This window comes from Penicillium samsonianum, assembly GCF_028829775.1.
Source record: "Penicillium samsonianum strain IBT 33392 chromosome Unknown utg000003l_segment0_segment0, whole genome shotgun sequence".
NCBI lineage: Eukaryota > Fungi > Ascomycota > Eurotiomycetes > Eurotiales > Aspergillaceae > Penicillium > Penicillium samsonianum.
The window spans coordinates 6,585,219-6,605,861 of NW_026643261.1; the positions used below are offsets into that span (position 1 = coordinate 6,585,219).

At 48.0% G+C, this 20,643-nt stretch overlaps 12 protein-coding genes across 12 annotated transcripts; 6 read left to right on the plus strand and 6 right to left on the minus strand.

Moving 5' to 3' along the window:
• Positions 1-9: 9 nt before the first annotated feature.
• Positions 10-1,335, plus strand: N7471_006175 (YgfZ/GcvT domain-containing protein; the record flags this gene model as incomplete). Its single annotated transcript, XM_057278894.1, has 1 exon — positions 10-1,335. The coding sequence occupies one exon, from the start codon at positions 10-12 to the stop codon at positions 1,333-1,335; it is 1,326 nt and encodes a 441-aa protein (XP_057138504.1).
• Positions 1,336-1,541: 206 nt separating this feature from the next.
• N7471_006176 (putative cell cycle control protein (Cwf23)) lies at positions 1,542-2,837 on the minus strand (the record flags this gene model as incomplete). Its single annotated transcript, XM_057278895.1, has 1 exon — positions 1,542-2,837. The coding sequence occupies one exon, from the start codon at positions 2,835-2,837 to the stop codon at positions 1,542-1,544; it is 1,296 nt and encodes a 431-aa protein (XP_057138505.1).
• Positions 2,838-3,356: 519 nt separating this feature from the next.
• N7471_006177 (uncharacterized protein) lies at positions 3,357-4,996 on the plus strand (the record flags this gene model as incomplete). The annotated part of the gene is made up of 3 exons (XM_057278896.1): positions 3,357-3,465; positions 3,526-3,897; positions 3,951-4,996. The coding sequence occupies 3 exons, from the start codon at positions 3,357-3,359 to the stop codon at positions 4,994-4,996; spliced, it is 1,527 nt and encodes a 508-aa protein (XP_057138506.1).
• A 142-nt stretch (positions 4,997-5,138) lies between these two features.
• On the minus strand, positions 5,139-6,352 carry N7471_006178 (amidohydrolase family protein; the record flags this gene model as incomplete). Its single annotated transcript, XM_057278897.1, has 2 exons — positions 5,139-5,299; positions 5,362-6,352. 2 exons carry the CDS (start codon positions 6,350-6,352, stop codon positions 5,139-5,141), a joined length of 1,152 nt encoding a protein of 383 aa, XP_057138507.1.
• A 399-nt stretch (positions 6,353-6,751) lies between these two features.
• Positions 6,752-7,072, minus strand: N7471_006179 (uncharacterized protein; the record flags this gene model as incomplete). Its single annotated transcript, XM_057278898.1, has 1 exon — positions 6,752-7,072. The coding sequence occupies one exon, from the start codon at positions 7,070-7,072 to the stop codon at positions 6,752-6,754; it is 321 nt and encodes a 106-aa protein (XP_057138508.1).
• Positions 7,073-7,643: 571 nt separating this feature from the next.
• Positions 7,644-9,314, minus strand: N7471_006180 (uncharacterized protein; the record flags this gene model as incomplete). The annotated part of the gene is made up of 1 exon (XM_057278899.1): positions 7,644-9,314. The coding sequence occupies one exon, from the start codon at positions 9,312-9,314 to the stop codon at positions 7,644-7,646; it is 1,671 nt and encodes a 556-aa protein (XP_057138509.1).
• Positions 9,315-10,128: 814 nt separating this feature from the next.
• On the plus strand, positions 10,129-11,388 carry N7471_006181 (ankyrin repeat domain-containing protein; the record flags this gene model as incomplete). The annotated part of the gene is made up of 1 exon (XM_057278900.1): positions 10,129-11,388. One exon carries the CDS (start codon positions 10,129-10,131, stop codon positions 11,386-11,388), a length of 1,260 nt encoding a protein of 419 aa, XP_057138510.1.
• Positions 11,389-12,540: 1,152 nt separating this feature from the next.
• On the plus strand, positions 12,541-13,764 carry N7471_006182 (uncharacterized protein; the record flags this gene model as incomplete). The annotated part of the gene is made up of 1 exon (XM_057278901.1): positions 12,541-13,764. One exon carries the CDS (start codon positions 12,541-12,543, stop codon positions 13,762-13,764), a length of 1,224 nt encoding a protein of 407 aa, XP_057138511.1.
• A 452-nt stretch (positions 13,765-14,216) lies between these two features.
• On the plus strand, positions 14,217-15,324 carry N7471_006183 (isopenicillin N synthase family dioxygenase; the record flags this gene model as incomplete). The annotated part of the gene is made up of 2 exons (XM_057278902.1): positions 14,217-14,285; positions 14,338-15,324. The coding sequence occupies 2 exons, from the start codon at positions 14,217-14,219 to the stop codon at positions 15,322-15,324; spliced, it is 1,056 nt and encodes a 351-aa protein (XP_057138512.1).
• Positions 15,325-15,515: 191 nt separating this feature from the next.
• On the minus strand, positions 15,516-16,486 carry N7471_006184 (SDR family NAD(P)-dependent oxidoreductase; the record flags this gene model as incomplete). Its single annotated transcript, XM_057278903.1, has 2 exons — positions 15,516-16,357; positions 16,414-16,486. 2 exons carry the CDS (start codon positions 16,484-16,486, stop codon positions 15,516-15,518), a joined length of 915 nt encoding a protein of 304 aa, XP_057138513.1.
• A 706-nt stretch (positions 16,487-17,192) lies between these two features.
• Positions 17,193-18,016, minus strand: N7471_006185 (peroxiredoxin-like family protein; the record flags this gene model as incomplete). Its single annotated transcript, XM_057278904.1, has 2 exons — positions 17,193-17,782; positions 17,854-18,016. The coding sequence occupies 2 exons, from the start codon at positions 18,014-18,016 to the stop codon at positions 17,193-17,195; spliced, it is 753 nt and encodes a 250-aa protein (XP_057138514.1).
• Positions 18,017-19,598: 1,582 nt separating this feature from the next.
• On the plus strand, positions 19,599-19,928 carry N7471_006186 (uncharacterized protein; the record flags this gene model as incomplete). The annotated part of the gene is made up of 1 exon (XM_057278905.1): positions 19,599-19,928. One exon carries the CDS (start codon positions 19,599-19,601, stop codon positions 19,926-19,928), a length of 330 nt encoding a protein of 109 aa, XP_057138515.1.
• Between the last annotated feature and the right edge of the window lie 715 nt (positions 19,929-20,643).

The window sequence follows — 20,643 nt, forward strand, 5'->3', positions numbered from 1 at the left end:
AACTCAACCATGATGCGCCCGCGCCCCTCGGTCTGTAGCCGCTGCCTATCCCGCCGTAGGCTATTCTCTACTACAGCACAACGTACCGAACAGAGCCAGAATGCCCCCTTCCCGCCGACCGCAGGGTATAGCCGACTCACAAACCGCGGACTGATCTCCATCACCGGCCTCGACAGCACGACGTTTCTCCAGGGCCTGATAACCCAGAACATGCTAGTCGCCAACGACCCGAACCGAAGCATTCGACACACAGGCGCATACACCGCATTCCTCAATTCGCAAGGCCGAGTTCTGAACGATGCCTTCATTTACCCGCTCCCCGGCGCCGAGGCCCAGGGTACCGAGTCAGGCTGGCTAGTGGAGGTAGACAAGAACCAGGTCCCCATCCTGCTGAAACACCTCAAGAAACACAAGCTGCGCGCGAAGCTCAAGCTCCGCGCTTTGGAGGAAGGGGAGCGCACGATCTGGTCCTCCTGGAAGAACCACGCCGAGCCGCAACGGTGGGCTGCATACAGTCTGGAGTCGGAATCGCCGTCGCCCTTCTCACTCACCTCCGAAATTGCTGGGTGCATTGACACGCGTGCTCCGGGCTTCGGATCCCGCATTATCACGCCTGGCTCGGACGGTCTGCGCACCTATTTCCCGGATGAGGCGCAGGTCGCCGGGCCCGAGGTCCAGCTGGACTCGTACACCGTCCGTCGCATTCTGCACGGTGTTGCGGAGGGCCAGGCGGAGGTTATTAGTGGATCGGCTTTGCCTTTGCAGTGCAATATGGATATGGCTCATGGTATCGATTTCCGCAAGGGCTGTTATGTTGGCCAGGAATTGACGATTCGCACTCATCACCGTGGCGTTACGCGGAAGCGTCTTTTGCCAGTTCAGCTTTATGATTTGGGTCAGGATGGTCAAAGTGCCCCGGATACCCTCACATATGATCCATCTTTTCAATTGTCTTTGCCTTCTGGTGAAGCGGATATTGTTAAGGCTGGTGTCACTACTCGTCGAAACCGCAGTGCGGGAACGTTCCTTAATGGTATTGGCAATATTGGACTTGCGCTGTGCCGTCTTGAAGTTATGACCGATGTTGCGCTCATGGGTGAGGCTCCTGCTCGTCCTCATGAACACCACTTTAAGCTATCCTGGGCCCCGGAAGTCGAACAGCCTAGCGAGGTTGGAGTACGTGCTTTCGTTCCGCCTTGGCTGAGAGATTTCATATCCGGTGGCAAAGAGGAGAAACCCGCTCCCCGTGATCCTGACGCAGAGGGCGAACGGGCACGGGCATTTGTCGAGCAATTAGAGACAGAAGAAGCCGAAGCCGAAGCGCACCGAGACTAAGATGCCTAAGTGTCTAATCACTACTCATGTATAATATAACACAACACAAAAAGGTATGATGTAAATAGCTCTTGCATCTCTATTCAACTCAACATTGCAAATACAACGTGCTCTGGGGTATCTTTTAAATCTAAATACAGTAGCAAAATTAGGCTGGACCTTTTTAAAAATGCAGAAAGGAAGGTAGCCTCTATGAAGCGTGAGAGCTAGGTGCCTTTCGCTGCCGCTGCTTCTGCTGCGTCTGCGGCCTCGTCTGCTCGTGTCAACTCTTCTTCAAGGGCTTTGCGCTCTTTCTCACGCTGTGCGTTCTTCAGCCGCATCATCATCACTTCCTGTAGACTAGGCGCGGCTGGAGCCTTAGTGGATGGATTGAATGACGTTGCACTCGGGGCAGCTGCCGCAGCAGGTGCAGAAGCGAATGAGCCAAACGAGGGCGCTTTGTCGAGTGGGGGAGCTGTTTTCAAGCCCTGGAAGTTGAATGAGGGTTTAGTAGGCCTGCTGGAAGTGTCCATAGAGGGCCCTGGTGGTGCAGGTGCGGGCTCAGCTTGGTCAGGCTTGGATGATATATCAGGACCTAGATCAGGTTGGCTGCCGGAGGCCCAGAAGACAGACTCGATAAGGCCCCATTCACCACCCTGACCAGCATGTTGACGAAGTTTCTTCTCGCTATCGAGAACGGCAGTATGAGCGCTCACAATAGATGTGAAAACCACCACGCCCGTGGCAACAGTCTTCTTCTCCTTGTTCTCTCCGATCCGTTGACGTTTATCTTTGAGCGCGAAGGTATTCTCAATCTTCCCAAAAGGCTTGAACAGCACCGCCAACTGCTCAATATCAAGTTCCAGCCCACGACCCTCCCGCACCCAGCGCACTTTCACCGCACGCTCGAGCTCAGGAACCTGCGCGCCACCCTCCTTCGAGCGGTCCACGCGCTGGCTACTCCGATCCGCCGCCTTGCGAGCCTCCTCTTCCTGCTGCTGAATCTTCTTTTGCTCATCCTCAAGCTCCTTTTTAGCCTTATCCTCAGCCTCGCGTCGCCTCCGCCGCCCATCCTCCGCAATCCTGTCAATCTCCCGCTGCAGCTTCTCTTCTGCATCCTCATCCCCGTCCGCCGCCCACGATCTCTTGACACCCTGCTTGGCACCTGCACCACCCATTTCGGCGGCGCCTGCCCTCTCCCTCGCTTCTAGGTCTTCGCGCATCTTTCGTTTCGCCGCTCCCATCATGTCCCGCTCGCGCTGTTTGCGCTGCCGCGCTTCCCGCGCATTGTCGTAGAGCTGTCGCACTGATGTGTCGGAGAGGACATCGTAGGCTATCTGGAGGAAATGGAATTTGTCGATGTCTGCTGCGGTGGGGTTTTTGATCTTGTCCGGGTGGTACTTTAGTGCGGTGCGTCGGTATGCGCGGCGGATCTCGGTTTCGGTGGCTGCTGGTTGGATGTCGAGCAGAGCGTAGAAATCTTGGTTTGAGGCGGCGTGCGCCTTGAGATCGTCGTTTGGCATCTTGGTGGTTTATGCGACTGGATGTCGCCTGGGAGGTTTGCGGAGATGAAGTGGAGGGGTTGATGTGGCGGTTTTTGACTCTGTGGTTGTTGGTTTAGGGCGTAGGGTAATACAGAGCACAGTAATGGCCCCGAGAGAAAAATAACGCTAAATCAAAAGCTCCGAAAGTGAGGTGTTGCTGAGATGGAAATTTGTAGGTTCAAGTTCGGAGCTTGGGCGGTGGATCCGTTTCGCCTCAGGCCGCCAACTGGTCTACTATGAGATCCCGATTACAAAATAATCAGGGAATCTATTATTTACTATACTGAATTGGCCAAATAGATCTCTCAGTACTCGAACTTTTGTCTGGCTTTTGTCTTGGATATAAAAATTAAGTATGATTGTTCTTGTGACTAGGATTGTAGTATCGAGGTAGATATATATAATCTAGGCACGTGTGTATCCTGGAGTTTTTGCTCTTTGTCAGTAGATGGCAGCCCTTTTCTCCCAAGCCAGGACCCATTCGAGGCCATTAACAAGATGATAACCATACCACCGTCTAAACCGGGTGTTACACCTCCAACAAAGCTTCAACTAGCCCTGGCATTGGCTGTGGTCAAGGGAAAACCACCAGGCCAAGGCGTGAAAGGTCAGGCGAACATGCAGTTTCTATAGACTCAGACCATTTATTATTGACTATACATTCTAGAATACATTCTGCAGATTCGACAGTTTATTAAAAAGACCAACGATCTGGGCCAAGTTGTTGCCACGGACAAGTTCTTCGACAGCGTCTCCTTCTGGAAGCAAGCGTACGAACGATCCGAGACAGGACAGAGCAAGCTACAAGATCAAGTCCATGAGCTTAACCAGCGTATTGAGGGCCTTCTTGCCAAACTGCGTGTCAATGTCACTGGAAATGACAATGAGACCTTGCCAGCAAACAAACGCAAGGCGCCTGCTGTTGGCAAGAATGCAAATAGCTCGAACATGGCTAGGAAACGCACGAAGCTACCGAAAAGTATGCAGAAAAGCATCCCATTGATGGATGATGATGATGATGATTCAGGAGAAGAGGATGGTACTTGGTTCCCATTTCATCGACCGGTCATGATGATGGCTAATCTATTATAGTCTTGTGTCTCAACAGACAGCTGCATGCCGTCCAGAAAGCCTTGCAAAGAAAGACAACCAGCAGTTCTGAGGCCAATTCTCTGGCTGTGAATGTAGTCATTCTCTGCAAATCGGCAGAGCAGAGGCTGATCCAAACTATCCAGAACGAGAACAGTATGACGGAGCAGAAGCCTCCCCAAACCGAGCAGGCCAATATGCCGGACACAGATGCTGTTCTAAATGGTGTGACAGTTGCTTTCCATCTCACGCACAAAGCGTTGCACAAAATGGCTGGGGCCAAGAATGCCACGCAGCACCAAGGTCAAGTCGTCTACTACCTAGTAGGTCTGTTCGAATCAACAATGACAGCACTCACTTTGCATTGCACCGCAATTTCCAAGCAAAAGTCAGTCACCAAAGACACCAAATCGGGCGGAGCTCCAAAGTCTGCCACGCAACCTGATGAACAAAACAAACGTACAAAAGAGAAGAGCTCACCTACCAAGAATGAGATAACCTCTCGCCTCGCAGACCTGCTCTGCACGATGGCGCTCTCCCTCAATCTAACCTGTACCGAAGACCAAGAAGTAATGGAAGGGTTCCTCTACCTTGTCCTCAATCGCATGGGAAAAATGCTAGCTCTCCACGTTTTCCATGACCTGCGACTGCCAATGGGCATCTGCCCCGGGATGACATTCCCAGATGGACTGGAAGCAATGACTGACGAGGGTCTTATGCCGAACGAGGCACAACTCGAAGCAAAGTATCTGGTTCGGCTTTTGGACAGAATGCTTAATGCCGAACCTCGTCAATCGCCCCTCGAGGCATCGGCTGCTCGTCAATTTGTTGCGAATGCCAAAGATCGTCTGCAAAAGACTCTCCTCCGGGCTGTATTCGGACCTGATGATCATCTGTTTCGGGAGGGCCTGCGGCGTCCGCATACTCCGCCTCCCCAGGTACTTGATGATCAACAGATGGACCAGGAGAAGTTTTCAGATTGGCTTACACAGGAGCTGTGGCGGCTTGTTAGTTGGGATGTGTTGAGGACTGTGCTTGCTCCAACCTGAAAGCCCCGGATTATGAAATTTGTGCTCATGGTACTACAATCGTTTCACATTTGTTCCCCTTTATTGCTTTATACCCCAGTTGTTATTGATGATTATATCTGCAGACCAGTATAACGATATTCATGCTAAATAGTATATGTGATTATTCGAGTTTCAAAATACGAGCAGCATTGCCACCCAAAACAGCAGCCACAGCCTCTTTTTCTCCCTCGAAAGTCGCATCAATAGCCTTATAGTTGGTCGTCACACTGATCCATTCCTTCTCACCCTCATTCAGAGGTGGGAAGAACGGATGATCGGTACCTGCGAAATATATTAGCCTGATACAGCCCCAATCATACCAATAACATGACTAGAAAACTTACCAAACATAAGACGATCAGTACCTCCCCCGGCAGCAACAGCAGCCTTGAGCCCAGCAGTCCCATAAACGACAGCATCAAGGAAGATATTTGTCTTCAAAATCTCCCAAATACTCCTCTGCGGGCCAGGAACATCGCCACCATTCTCCACAAACTTCCGTTCATGCATAATACAGCTCTCGATGCGCCCCGCCAAAAACGGTAAAGTGCCGCCCGAATGCGCCAGCAAGATCTGCAGCCGCGGGAACTTGTCAAAGACACGGGACAGCAGCATGCGGGTAACCGCGATGGTCGTCTCGAGCGGGAACCCAAGAGCCAGGGGGAGGACATGACCGTAGCGCTTTGTCACCTCAGCACCACCAAACGCCTCATCAGGGAGACCGTAATGAGGATGCAAGAAGAGAAGGAACTGCGTTTCTTCCAGAGCAGCCCAAATAGGACCGAGCCGTTCATCATCGAGACCATTTCCCAGCCCGGAGGTCCCCGTAATCACGCCACGGATATGAGGCAGGGTCTTAAGTCTCTTGATTTCGTTAACGATGATATCTGCACTGGGTGCGCTCAGCGGTAAAGTCGCAAACGCAAACAAAGTCGACCTCCCCTGCAGAGGGAGAGTGTTGTCCGGGTCAGTGGACTTATTGTTCTGGGCACAGGTTTCCTCTAGGTCGTTGTTGATCCGCTCCGCCCATTGTTGGGCTTCGACGGGATCGAGGAAGTCTAGCCAGGGATTTGCGAGAGAGATCACACTGCAGTCAATGCCGTGCTGTTGCATGAAGGTTAGTTTGACATTGATGTCGGAGTAGGATGTGTCGACGGGGCGGCCGCGCTCATCGATTGGAATGGATGGGTCATCGTCTGATGAGAGGATTATCAGGCGCGGTTCTCCGCTTGCTGGGTCATGGATGTAGGGGACTGTCTTGCGAGCGCGTAGCATCGCCATGTACGATGGAGGGTACACATGGGTGTGGACGTCAACTACTAGTGGACGAGACATGTTTGGGATATGCGAAATAGAATTGGCGGGGAAAGGGAAGAAGAGAGGGATAGTAGAGACAGGGTTACCCAAGTGAGGGGATAATATGTAGATAAGAGCTGTTGAGCGGGGATGCCCCTCTCCAGCCCTGAAGGATGCCCAGATGCCCAGGTGATGTTACAATTTCTTTATCTCCGATAAGTCTGGTCTTTTGATGTTACGTATTTTGCTAAGGATTGCAATTTGAATGTGAAACGTTGCTATCGACTGATAGAGGATATATACAGCTTCTCATAAAAAATGCCAAGGCCCTTCATCTCATTTCATCGATTCATTGGTAACATGAATAGTCGCTGTACATCAATTTCAGCACTAAAACACACATCAACATGAAATTCCACATACACTCTCGACCACCGATTAAACTTGGAGTTCGGAACCAGCCAGAGTGATAGGCTTCACGTTGGTGAAGTTGGGGATATCGGCAAACACGGCCGCACTGCCAGGGTTCTGCTGAGCAGACTTCACAGACTCCTCGCTCTCCCACTCGAGGGTGGCCATGATCAGATACTGAGACCGCGAGCCATCGAGCGTGGTGGGGAACTTGGTGACGCGCCAGCTGATCAGACCGTGGCTCTTCCAGGTTCTTTCGACGAGTGGCATGTGGGTTTTCATGTAGTAGGAGTCGTCGAACTGGACATCGGCATCGTTGGGATACATAACAATGGCAGTGTACGTCATTTTGGCGATTGGAAAAGGGATTTGGTTGAAAAAGGGAGGAGTGTATATTGAAAGTGGAGTTGAAAGAAGAGAAATAGAAACCCAATGTTTTTGTAACTGTCCCGAGATTGTCCCGAGGTCCCAATTGAGCTTATTAATAGCTTGAGGTGGGGAACCCTGGAACCTTCCAGGCTGTGGTATTGCGGGTATGCCTGCCAGTCACGGCTTTGAGTAAATGATGTCTTTCTTCCTATTTGTGCAGTAATTAGCATAGTTAGTTTTCACTCTAATCATTGCTTTTCTTATTCCGGGCCTCAGTAGCATACATATAATCATACCCAAGCCGAATGGGCCAAGATAGCCTTTGATCGATTTTATTCTTACTTTTTACTGTCATTTTTTTCCAACCCCTAATTCAAAAGCACTAATCTATTCCTCCAGGGCTAGTTTACTGTGTTATAAATTCCGAAAAGTACATCCAATGATCCACCTAGACATTATCCATGCATTATAATACACAATATCACAAGATGCCCTCCCCCACTTCAACATTACGTGAAATCAGCCCACGACGCACACCGTGTACGACAAGCTATTGTATAGCTGGAAGATTCTTTGTCCATGTCGTGATATACACCCCTTGTGGCATAGATCGAAGGCTCGCGAGAGCCAATGCCATGATCATAAGTCGGGACACAATGTAGATCAAGTTGGTGGCATACAGAATGGACAAGTTCACCCATCTTGGAATCAAAGTTCGACGGGGAAACAAATTAGTTTTTGCGCTATCGATCAAACTTTTTGGTCCTTCTTCATTCATCAATTCGACCAGGAAGCTGAATTGAGATAGAAATTTCTCCGGCAGCTGGATTGAATTGCTTTTCTCAAAAGGTGGTTCTTTTTTAATGAACTTGAGCATCTCTGGCCCAAGTGGATATTCAGTCTCGGTGGTAAGAATATCTTTATATAAATGCTGTGCGTCGTCGCCGTCAGAGCTTGGATTGTTGTAAATATTTTGCAAGGCACTCATTGCCTTCGTGGTGGAATCGATATCATGATATAACCATGAAAACTCCCTCAGAACATCGAGACAATTGCGCATGAATTCCTGCGGGTTACCATCCCGAGCAGTAAATTGTGCTAGCAAAATAGTGATCAAACCAAGTCCAGGGACTACAATCGACATAACGGTTGCGATTCTCCAAAGGAGCTTCTCCACGTCAGAGGGGAACTCGAAATTCCATGCAATTATATGAATGCAGCCAAACACCGCAGATAAAACAGCCAAAACAATGATTGTTGTATGCCATTTATCTGATTTGGCCAGAGGGATGTTGTCATTCTTGATGCGGTGGACCGGCTGGGAACTCGTTTCTTTTCTTGAGTTTGAAAGGACATCCCAAAAGCTGTCGTATGTTCTGGAAAATTGGGGTACCACGCAGACTTCTCGTTTCGCAATCTTTATTGCTATACCAATGCCTTGAGGCTTATACCAGTAGGTGATATAAACGGCAATACCGCAGACCGCGAGACCCAAGGTGAGCGTTTCAAATTGAGAGAAGGGTAGGTCCCGGATCTTTCGAGTGATAAGGGAGAAAATCAACCAGCATATTTGCAGTATAGCAATTACCTTGGCGAAGTAATCCTGTTTGCCCTTGTCTTTGATGTCATCTTCATAAATCTCCGGGCTAGCATAAAGATCAAGCTGCGCGGCATATTGAAATGCAGTCAGAGGGAATTGTGTGTATTCCTGCTCGTCTGTATCGTCTGTATGCTCGAAGGAAAGTCCTCCCATGTTGGCGAAATATGAATGTGTGAGCGTCCACTCTGGCCCTTTATAATCCTTGCCCTGTTCTGAGTCGTTGTTTTGTGTATGACCTCGAACAAAAAGCTTCCTGATCAACAAAGGATATGTCACTGCCATTTTTCTAGTCCCTTCGATCAATTTTGTGGCCTCAATTGCCATCAAAAGCTCGAAGAAAGCATGTGCCATGATAAATTCGGGAAACAAAACGGTGATGATCATCCACTGGCAACTTCGTAGAAACTTTTTGAAGGTGCCATCATGTGCTGCTGGTACATTCAAATGCTGGACACTCCACGTGCATGCGAAAATTGTTGTTCCACAACTGAGGATAATATCCCAGGTGCCTCGACGATTGGGGCTGCCCTGCCACCCAAGATGGTCTGCGGTCGAAGCCTCACTTGCGACCACAGGAAGCGCCAGCATGAAAATGCTGAATATTAATACACTGGCTGCCATGAAGTCGGTGTTCTGACCCTTGGAGAATATCAAGGCTTTGGCTCATAGAAACGCCAAAGCTTTATAGAACCGTGCTTGCTGTGCCGTTTGTGTACGTAACAATCTATCCCATAAACTGATGCTTAGACTCGAGACGAGCTAAAAGATAAGAGAGGGAAACAAAAAACCTTGAAAATGAAAGAAGAATGTATGGAGGTCAAAGACACAAAAAGGAGGGGAGATTGTGAACAACACATCGCACGTAGACATTAGTATTAGGGGATTGGTATAGGGACCCTCCCTTCCTGTAATGGGACCCTCTACAGTAATGCGACCCCCCTTCCAGTACCCTACCAATCCCCTATTATTATTAAATACATAAATATCGCGCAATAGACGCCTTGGTCATGAGGTTCAGCCACAATAGAATGGTTCTAAAAATAAATGTTACTAAATAAACAGCAAAACCAAGCATAAGAACATGATTGGCAAAACTAGTTATGTACGGAGTACTCCGTATGCACTTACCATATCTCGATTTATGATTCCTCCGGCTGGATTCGGAGTGGGGTGGGGTGGCATAGCAGGGGGCCGGGGGCCAGCGCTTAACCACGTTTGGTGTGAATAATACCATGCCGCTTCGCATTTTCTTGAGCTCTGGCTCATTTCTTCCGACGTTCCTTAGTTATATTTGCTCAGTATAACTTCTGACTGAGACAAGCCGTGCTCTTATACTATTTCTTCTGTGATTCAGTCAAGTCAGAGCTATTCCCAAATAAAGAAACCTCTCCCTGTTTTCCTTAACACCCTCCGAGACAAGCACTAGACTACTACAATGGTAGATCCGCCATCGAAAGACGAGGGTGGCATGTTCGCTCTCCATTTGGCGGCTGGGGCAGGAGATGCGAAGAGAGTTCTGGAAATCCTCCAAAACCACCCTAGCTCTGGAAGTTTGAGGGATTGGCTAGGGAGAACTGCAATCCATTGTGCAGTGGAAAATAAGAAAACATCTGTCCTGGAAGAGATCGTTGGGAAATTCCATATTGATGTCATCAATCTCGGCGATAATTTTGGTCGAACGCCATTACACTGGGCCACAGAGAAAGGCTACCAGGACATTATGCAATTGTTGCTCGACAATGGTTCTGATGTTGACTGTCGTGATTCTTCGAACCAAACGCCCTTGTCTCGAGCAGCATTACGAGGACGGCATGAATGCGTGTCGCTGCTGCTACGCCGGAAAGCCAGGTCTGATATTCCAGATCAGAATGGACAATTGCCTCTACACCTAGCAGCTGCCAACGGGAGGACTGAGGTGGTCAGCCTACTATGCGACAAAGAAAGTCTTACCTCAATCGATTCGGACCATAAAACGAGTCTTCACCTAGCGGCTAAGTGTGGCTATAGAGACGCGGCAAAAATAATCATGAAGAATTTGATTATGCCCAATGTTAATGGGAATCACGTTTTCCGCACTTTGGAGCAAGCCGATGGATGGCAAAACGACTTTACTGATATCGGTGATGACACTCGCGTGTTGGTGTGGGCAGCTCTGAACGGAATTAAGAGTATGACCATTCGCCTCATTAGGAGTGGCGTGGATATTCAAGAATATTCTACAGGCTGCCTTATGACTGCAATCCAAGTAGCAGCAAGCGCCGGTCATACCGAGATAGTGGAACTACTTCTCAACAACAAAGCCAAGGTCAACGCTATAGCTATGGGGAAAAACGGCCGCACGGCTCTCCAAGCCGCAGCAAGCGCCGGTCATATTAATCTAGTGGAGCTACTTCTCGACAACAAAGCCGATGTCAATGCTCTACCTGCCGGATCTTACGGCCGTACAGCTCTCCAAGCCGCAGCAGGCGCCGGTCATATTAAGATAGTGAAACTTCTTCTCAACAATCAAGCCGACGTCAACGCTCCACCTGCCACAAATCACGGCCGCACCGCTCTCCAAGCCGCAGTAGGTGCCGGTCATACCGAGATAGTGGAGCTACTTCTTAACAACGAGGCCGACGTCAACGCTCCACCTGCCGAATATTACGGCCGTACAGCTCTCAAGCCGCAGCAGGCGCCGGTCATACCGAGATAGTGAAACTACTTCTCAACAAACAAGCCGGCGTCAACGCTCCACCTGCCAAATATTACGGCCGTACAGCTCTCCAAGCCGCAGAACAAGCCGGTCATATTGACATCGTGAACTTGCTTACTACAGCGAATGCACAACTCTATAAGCTGCTGTAGCCAATGCGTATCTTTAAATAGTGGAACCAATTATAAATAATGCATGTAAGATAGTAGCTACTATTTCTATTTTCAATGATGAGGTCTTTCCCGTAATCCGTGTTTTTCTAATTGATGAGAGCACAATTGCTACATCAAACGAAGCAAGTCCACGAAATTTGGACCTAGGTTTAACAATTCGTGGCGTTAGTGTAGCCCGTGTACGCTAAATTCTCCGGAAGAAATTGACACTTTAGTTCTAGCACCCTATTGCGCAACTGAATTATTTTACGATTAAAAAAGGGTTCGTACAAACAAACGGGGTAGAATGGAGGGACTCACAGAATTATGTCGTATGCGATAAAACAATAAGGAATAATGTTATTCGCAGCCGCAAAGAGGATACAATCAGGTGTGTAATAAGAAAGGTAGTTGTTTATCACTAATAAACACTTTTCGTTATCCTTAACCCAGTTTCTTATTACTTCGTAGAACTATTTCATTCATTGGATTCTAATTTTATGGTTAGCACAAGCATTGGGCGTTGCAACAATGGCAAATAAGAAGAGTGGTTAAGCAGAGTGGCTAGGAGCGGATAAGACCTCAACAAGCGCTGAAGATTAATCGAGGAGTGTTGGGATGTAACTTTCGGCCATATCCAGCATTTGTACGCATCCAAGAGCACTCCTCCATTAAATGTTTTGGTAAATAACACCTAGGACCGAATATCCTACACCGCGGACTGTCCACCTTCTAGCGAAGAGAAAAATACGAGTTCACTAAGTAGGAATATTGTCACCGCAAAAAGGCTCTACCTGGGCAATAACTAGACTTATTCAAGCATTCAAACCACATCGAAGTATCTTTCTCATTCATATTGAAACGTCAATAAAGTACTCTGTACTTCAATGGAATCTAGCTCTCACATCAGCACTAATTATTAGCCCCGCCCAAGTGTGGGTACCCACCGGGAACCCAACACCACTTCTTCAATCAGGCACATAATTATCTCACCTTCACAATGGCACGAACTCGAATTCTAAGCTCCCAGGCTGCGATATGGGCCCTGATTGTGCTCGCCCTTGGTATTTTGTACAAAGCCTATGTGCACAACATCATCTTTCTCACAATCGGGATCGGCCGAGAGATCCAATCAATTGACGAATTCCCATGGACCTGCACTCGCCTCCAGCATCCTCTCTTAGAAGGATGTGAGGATATGTGGCTAGATGACCAAGAACGAAAACTGTACGCAGCATGCAGCACTATAGAATCCAGACAGGGATGGAGTCCCGGTGGCAGCAAATACAACATCTCCGCGAGATCTCGCACGGATCATATCGCAGTGTTGAATATTGACCAACCCGGCCCGGACGGGCTGTATGGTCTCCATAAGCTCAAAGTTGGTGGTTACTTCGGGAATCTGGATCTGCATGGATTCGACGTGCGCAGTATTGACGGCAGACTTCGATTCTGGTTGATCAATCATAGACCCCCAGTCGATTCTACAACGGGAGAGTTCCTTGATGCCTGGGTCGTTGGAGCGAACTCCACAATTGAGATATTTGATTTGGACGAGGCATCAGAGACCCTTGAGTATATCAAAACTATAGTCAGCGACGCAATCGTCACGCCTAACAACTTGTCCGTTGATAAGAATGGTTTGGGAATCGTGATTACCAATGACCACAACGCCAAGGTTAGCACTTTCGCGGAGTTGGAAATGTTGATTGGCGGAGGAAGCCTCACATATTGTCGATCTGACACAGGAAAGTGTCATGTCGCTGCCAACAAAGGGTTTTCCTTTGCCAACGGGATTGTCCAAGAGAACGGACTCTACTATGTGGCTCATTCAGTGACTGGAGTCGTGACTGTCCACAAATTAGTTGGCGACCAGCTGATTCAAGTTGATAAAATCTACACGGGATACCCACTCGATAATCTGTCGCTCGACGCAGATGGGAACCTCCTGGCTGCCGCAATTCCGGATTCCATTGCGTTTATGAAGTCTCTAGAGGACCCATACGGGTTTGTTGCTCCTGCTACTGTTCTCGCGGTCAATGGGATAGCTACTCAGTTGAGAACTCACAGCGGGAAGGATTGTAAGGTCTCGAAGCTCTTGGAGGACAGAGATGCCAAATGGCTTCCTAGTTCGACTGTTGTCGTGAAAGATGTGAAATTACACCGCTTGTTCCTTAGTGGAGTCTTATCGCCATTCATCACCATATGTGAGCAGCGTGTTTAGTTCTTTTTTTGCTTGCTCTTTAGAGTGATATGAGCGATATGAGCTCTATCTTCAGCTTTGAGATCATGACCCGAGGATTGGGTCACTGTGGATGGAGTGGGGGTGTGGATTGATCTGCGCTATCAGTTCCAAGTCCAAATATACTAGGCAAACAAAATGTCTGATAGCAGCTAATTCAATAGATGTCAATACAAACAGTCAAATTTAATACATACATGTAGTAAGAGGTCAACGCTTATCTGATACTTATCTGCCCAGATGTGCTTATCTTTTTGATGTATGCAGCTGACCTACCTAGGTATGATCTTCCCTTTCCCCGACTTTCCCCTCTTCTTTAGATCTTTCCTTTCCATTCAGACAGAACCCCACTTTATAGCTTTTACAGGCCTTTGTCCCTGTCTCAATTTCGCCTTACAGTAACAGAGTTCATATCCCCAGGAGCCGTGTATGCAATGGCCTCCAACGCGGCCCAAGATAATCCTGCGTCTGCTGCGGTAGATAAGGATGATTTGATGATACCGGTATGCTCTGTCTCCTATTATTTCAAGCTACAACTAATAGAATCTGCTCTAGGTGATCGACTTCGGCCCATTCTTCACAGGGACCCCATCCGATAAACATGCTGTCGCTCTTTCCATAACCCAAGCCTTCAAAACATCCGGCTTCCTCTACCTAAAGGCACATGGTATTCCACCATCCATTGTATCCGGGGTGTTTGCGTCATCTGCCCGTTTCTTCGCCCGCCCCCAAAGTGAGAAGGATTCTCTGGGCTGGACAACCCCACAGTCGAACCGTGGTTACGTCGCTATCGGGCGGGAGAAGTTAACCACCGTTGACGAGACAACCGGAGTCGACACTCTGCGTGCGTCCGCACCAGACATCAAGGAGACTATGGAACTTGGTCGCGAGGGAGTCGAGGGCCTGCCTAATCGCTGGCCCGATCATCTCGATGACGAAGGAAAACATTTCAAAGAAACCATGCAATCATTCTTTGAAATGGGAAAGGACCTGCATAAGAATATCATGCAGGCCATTGCATTGGGAATGAATTTGCCGGAGCATTTCTTCGACGATTCTGTCAATGCTGGTGACAATAACCTCCGTCTGCTTCACTATCCTCCCGTCAGCAAAGAAGTCTTCAAAAATAACCCTAACCAAGTCCGTGCCGGCGAGCACAGCGACTACGGTTCAATCACTCTGCTTTTCCAGGATCGACACGGTGGACTGCAAGTACGCAGCCCTAAAGGAACATTTGTGGATGTGACTCCCATTGCTGATACCATTGTTGTCAATGCTGGGGACCTGCTCGCTCGATGGTCCAATGACACCATCAAGAGTACCCGTCATCGGGTAATTCAGCCGCCCGCGCCCGAGGGCTCTGGGGACGATGCTCCGGATTATCCTGCTCGTTACAGCATAGCGTATTTCTGCCAGCCAAACAACGATAAACTTATTGAAGCACTACCGGGAACCTTTGGCGAGGAAACCAAAGTGCCCAAGAAATACTCGGCGATTACTTCAGGCGAATACCTGGTCCAACGATTGACAGCGACTTACTAAATAGTTGGATAACAACCTTGAGATTGTCCCGATGAAGATCATTTTCGTTTAGTCCGTTTTATTTGCCTTTCACTCATGAGCGACATTCATATCTGGATATCAAGCACTTAACATATGTCTATTTTCATTGAAGCTCAAACCTGTACAGTCTATGTATACCCAAACTGCACTTAGCCCGAACAAAACACCACTTAGTAGACAGCAGGCGAAACAGAGATCCGGCCACCATCAGTAACCAAGATATTACCATTGATATAACCACCCGAGTTACTAGCCAGCCAAACAATCAAACCAGCAAAGTCCTCCTCACTACCACCACGAGTAGCAGGAATCATCTCCCTCGGGAATGAGCCTTCAGAAATCGCACGACCCTGAATACCCGATGCCTGGAAGACATGATTTGCCATATCCGAGTAGTAAAGGCCAGGCGAGATACCATTAACCCGAATATCATAATAAGCAAACGACGTAGAAAGCATCTTGACGAGATGCGTCGTCGCAGCCTTGGAAGCGTTATACGCAAAGCTAAACGGCACTTTGCGAATAAACCCAGCAATGGAGCTCGTGATAATAACCTGCGCAGTCGGGGCAGCAAGCACATTCTCCTGCGGCTCCGGACGTCTCTTATTCGCCGCCTCAAGAAGAGGCAAGAACGCCAGCACCGTGTAATACGACCCGGTAACGTTCACATTCATCACTTTGTTAAACTCCTCCATGGGGACATTGAAGAGTTCATTTCGGACTTCCGACAGCGGCGGGAGGGACCCGTCTTCTGCCGGTTGCGGGGGCTTCATGAGCGGACCCATTACGCCACTGTTGGCGATTAGGAGGTCGACGTGTGTTGTTTGGGCCTCGACGGCTTTGTAGGCTGCCTCGAGGGAGTCTTTTGAGGTGATGTCGCATTGGATTGGGATCACGGTGCCGTTTATGGTTTGCGAGGCGGTTTCACGTAGTGCGTCCTCGCGTCGGCCTAGGATGAAGATCTTGGAGACTTCGTTGGCGTCTAGGGCTTTTGTCATGATACGTCCGAGGCCTGTGTTTTTATTAGCTTATATGTCCATTGTTTGTATCTGTGGGATTGGTTCTTACCACTTCCGCCGCCGGTGATCACGACCACCCTGTCCTTGACGGAGAATAGATTCGATGCTTGGAGATGGGCCATGGTTATTAATTGGGCAATTTAGAGGGCTTGGATGAAGAGAAAGAGAACTGAGAGTGATGTTTAGGAACGAGCCATCATCTCCTGATATCGTCATTCTGGGACTTTCAAGGTTCCCCTCTTTGGATCGGCGACGCTGCCGAGGATTGCTCATATGGCGGAACAACCCCGACTTTCCACCCGACCCGTTTCGGCATCTTACAAATGCGTGTTTTGGAATGGGTTTCGCAAGCACTTACTGCTGACCTCGATATTGAAATTAATAATATTGCATAAATTTAGGGAAGCTCCGTACTTTCGCTTTGAGTAGGATATCCATGTCTAGGTTTCCCATTCACAACCAGGAATTGTGATATTTCGATGCTTCGTGAGTAAAGGTGCTGACGCATGTCGTCACTGGGCCCAGGCCACTCCAAATGCTTGCCCAAATTCGCGATAGTCGAACTGTCCGCATAAAAACCGGATTTCAGACCAGGTGAGAGGCTTTCCATTTCCGTTTTAGTGCTCACCCTTGCCACTTTTTTTGAATCCATTATGTTCCTTCGCACGTCGGAGCTCCTTCTCCCGCACACGAACTCTTTCATGCCTTTTGCTCACTCGCTTTTTTGGCTTTTTGTTCTGCTGCTTTCGCAGAAGATTTCTCCGTGAACAGCCTCAACCAATCTATAGTTGCGTAAAACGGAAAGGGAAAGATTTCTAGTGCCATGCATTATCTGATATATAGGTATTCCGTGCCACACGATCGGCTCTCGCATTTTACATCCAGCGTCTCTCGACCCTGGGCGTCTTCCCCTTCCCCCCTAGTTGGGGATAAATCATCACTTTTCCCGTGTTCCGTACTCAAGATTTCCAGCAACCGCTCCGCAGTAAGATGATCATTCGCACCTTCCATCCGATGTGCAAATTGTAGTCTTCCCCGGTTAAATATCCACTCACCACCTTGCTGATTCCACTTCCCCCCACGGAGACCCTGCCATCCACGTTTCCATATCTGCTTCATAGCGTTCGCAAAACCAGGGAGGAATGTGAAATCAGAATAGGGTGGCGGTTCTGTGAATCCACTAAATATCCTCTTCATTTGTAGTTTCTCGTATATCTTCCCCGATGGATCAGTGTATATTGGGAATTCGTCCGATGTCTCTTCCATATAGGGGACTATAAGGGAGTGATCCCCGCAGCCGAGAATTATGACTTGAGCTGGTCTGGCACTCGCGGGTACTGTATCTAGTAATTTTTCGGTCATTTGTTGACCTAGGGTTCGGACGTAGCCTTGGTCGTAGATGCAGAAGAAGTGGCGTACTAGGATTGAGTCAGTTAGCTAGCTCATCAATTTGATCCCGCTCGATTTCGAGTCCCTCATAAAAGCTCACTAAAAATGACAATCGTCGTTATCGAATCCCCTTTCCCTGCTACGACTTCTCCGAATCGAATTTTTTTACCATTCTCCGATTGGATCTCCAGCTCATAAGCTTCATGGAGGGTATCATCAGTCAGGAAATCTGGTCCTTCGCCTGAAAAATTGAGGGTTGCCATCTCGTCCTGAAATAATTTTCACATTCATTCATATTCTGGGTAGAAATGTCAAAATATAGTCTGACAATAGCCTTTTAAGGTCGCCATTTAGGCGTAAAGTAGACCCGTGGAATATGACATCATGACTATACCCCGGAACCAATATAGTGGTGTCCAACTTTGACGGTGTATAGGGCTGATATCCCGGACAAGTTCGATCTCGATCGTGTGGCGAAAGAGATGCTTACGCTGCCAAGGTACGGTACCAGGAATTATCTGACGAAGAATTTTCTATATCGAGTTGACAATTTTGAAGTTGTAAGGGAAGATTCTGGACCAGAATTTTAATCCCGATTTGTATTTGTATTAATTCCCACTCAACAGTCAGAAATTAATGATCTTTTAGAAAGAGATATATTCCTGACCTACTGCTGAATTTCATAATAAAAATATATAAAAAATATCTTATCATATAAAATCTGTCGAGAAAGAATCGGTCGAAATTTGCATTTTTGGTGATTATGGATGGGGTGGCCAGGCTTTTGGGCGGGCATGTACTCGCTCTTCTTCCTGTGCCCAGCCTTATCTCGAGGTCCGGGTCGCTAGTGGATTAATCACCCAGGTTACCAATCAAAACCTAGAATGAGCAATCACCTCTAGAGCCTTTTTGGCGCAGGAAGACATTAATGCATGGACTTTGTTAAGTTGATATAAGGCCACTTCTGATCTCCGCGGATAACGTCTCCCGAGGAAGAAAAGTATACAATAACCCAAGCTATATGCTCCACTATTTCCGTCTATCTTGGCCCACTTGCTTATGTATAACCACAACAACATAGTTAATACAAACAATGCCCGGTTTTTAAGTTCACTAGCAACCTGATCAACTTACTCGAAACTTCTTCGCGATTGTACAGACCTATGCCAGCGGTCTAGCCTGCACGGTAATAATGGCTGCAGCATCTGCCCAATATGGTTCTATCTATATGATGCATTCAACGGTAGGGCCACTTTGAGCACAATGCACCCAGTAACTCGGCCAGAATATCCCCAAGTCTATAATCTACTACAGAGTGCTAAGCATAGAAAACGTCGGGTATATACATAAGGGCCGCTTGTCGATCATCCACTTCCCACTGAAGGGGCCTGTGACAGGTCAGATTCCTGTCCAGGTACTTTGCACTTCGTACTTCTACACGGGATTTAATAGTTTGATGTGATTTGTTCTTACGCTTGGTTAAAAGTCCCCACTTTTCGACAATGCTCGTATCATATACAAGATAGACCTTAAAAAGCTGCATAATGAAAACGAGCGGTGAAGAACCACAGTCGAAGGTGTTGTGGAACATCCATTCATGGTATGGTTGGGTAAATCATCACAAAGATGGCGGTAAATGATGCATCTACTGCTGAGCTACACTGCAAACCCTCAACTTTGCTTCTTCTGGACAGATATGTAAATGTAACACTGAAGAAGCAAATCCTCCCCAACTCTCTTCCCCGCTTCCCCCTTGTCACACCTGGGCAGCTCTGGAAGTTCCCTAAAAGCCCAGTAAGCATATTTTCTACAAAGATTGCAGAGCTTTCCACTGACCATCCAGTCATGCCTCAATGGATCGGATCCTTAAGTAGCCAGAATGGAAATTCTCTGGCTGGTGTATTCATGATTAACGGCGAGCCATGGGTATTCGAGAAGAATGCTCGCGGCCAACCGGCGGCTCCATTTCAACGGGCCCCGGCAGTCGTGAATATCCCTTGGAAGGAGCTCGAAAGTATCCGACAGTCCCTCCAGACTCGTGAGCCTTTCACCGCGACTATTATGGGCTCTACTTTGGAGATTGTTTGGTCTAATGGTGTGAGGATCACTGCCAACGTGCCCCATTGCGACACCTATGGTTACTTTTCGGGCGAGGGTGGCTGGCGAACGCAGTGAAGTCTGGTGCTTATAGAGTTTAAGTTGATGAACTGCTCTGGCATTGTGTACTCTGATATTGCGGCTTCGGGACTATCTATATGGGAAAGATCGCCTCTCCATGGATTCTGTTGGCAACAAGGCCAATTATATTTCTACAGCTTTGTGGAATTTCAAGTACATTTCATTCTTCTATCCTTATTCTGCTAATAGTTCAACTAAGTTTCGTATAGCCTTTCCCCTTGTTCCCTGAAAGTTATCCGGCATCGTCCGGCCGGATTCGATTTCCATCCCCACAGATATCTCTAATTGTGCGTTAGTTTGTTTAGGTCCATGGAATGTTGGCAGGGGAAGCCTACTTCGACGTCATCTGTTGCCGAAGCATCCCGAGGTTGTTCTCTAAGTGCGAATTGCAGTATATTGCAAGTACTTGATTAGCCAAGTATACAAAGAACGCCCCCTCTAGCAGACATAAATTGCCATTAAAATTACCTCAAAGAACCTTACCATTACCATGTGGCAATTTCACCACTCGGAATTCATCCCCGTTCAAAGCTATCCACATTTCAGGTCTGAAGATGGGCCATTGTGCGATTTTCTTACATCAAAAGCAAGGACCCCCACTTTGGATTGCCTTGACTAGTGGTCTTTTATATGCTGATATTGGCTGAAGTAACACTATATGTACTCTACGCAAGGTCTGTATCTATCCGGTGGTTTTTGAACAGCAACTTAC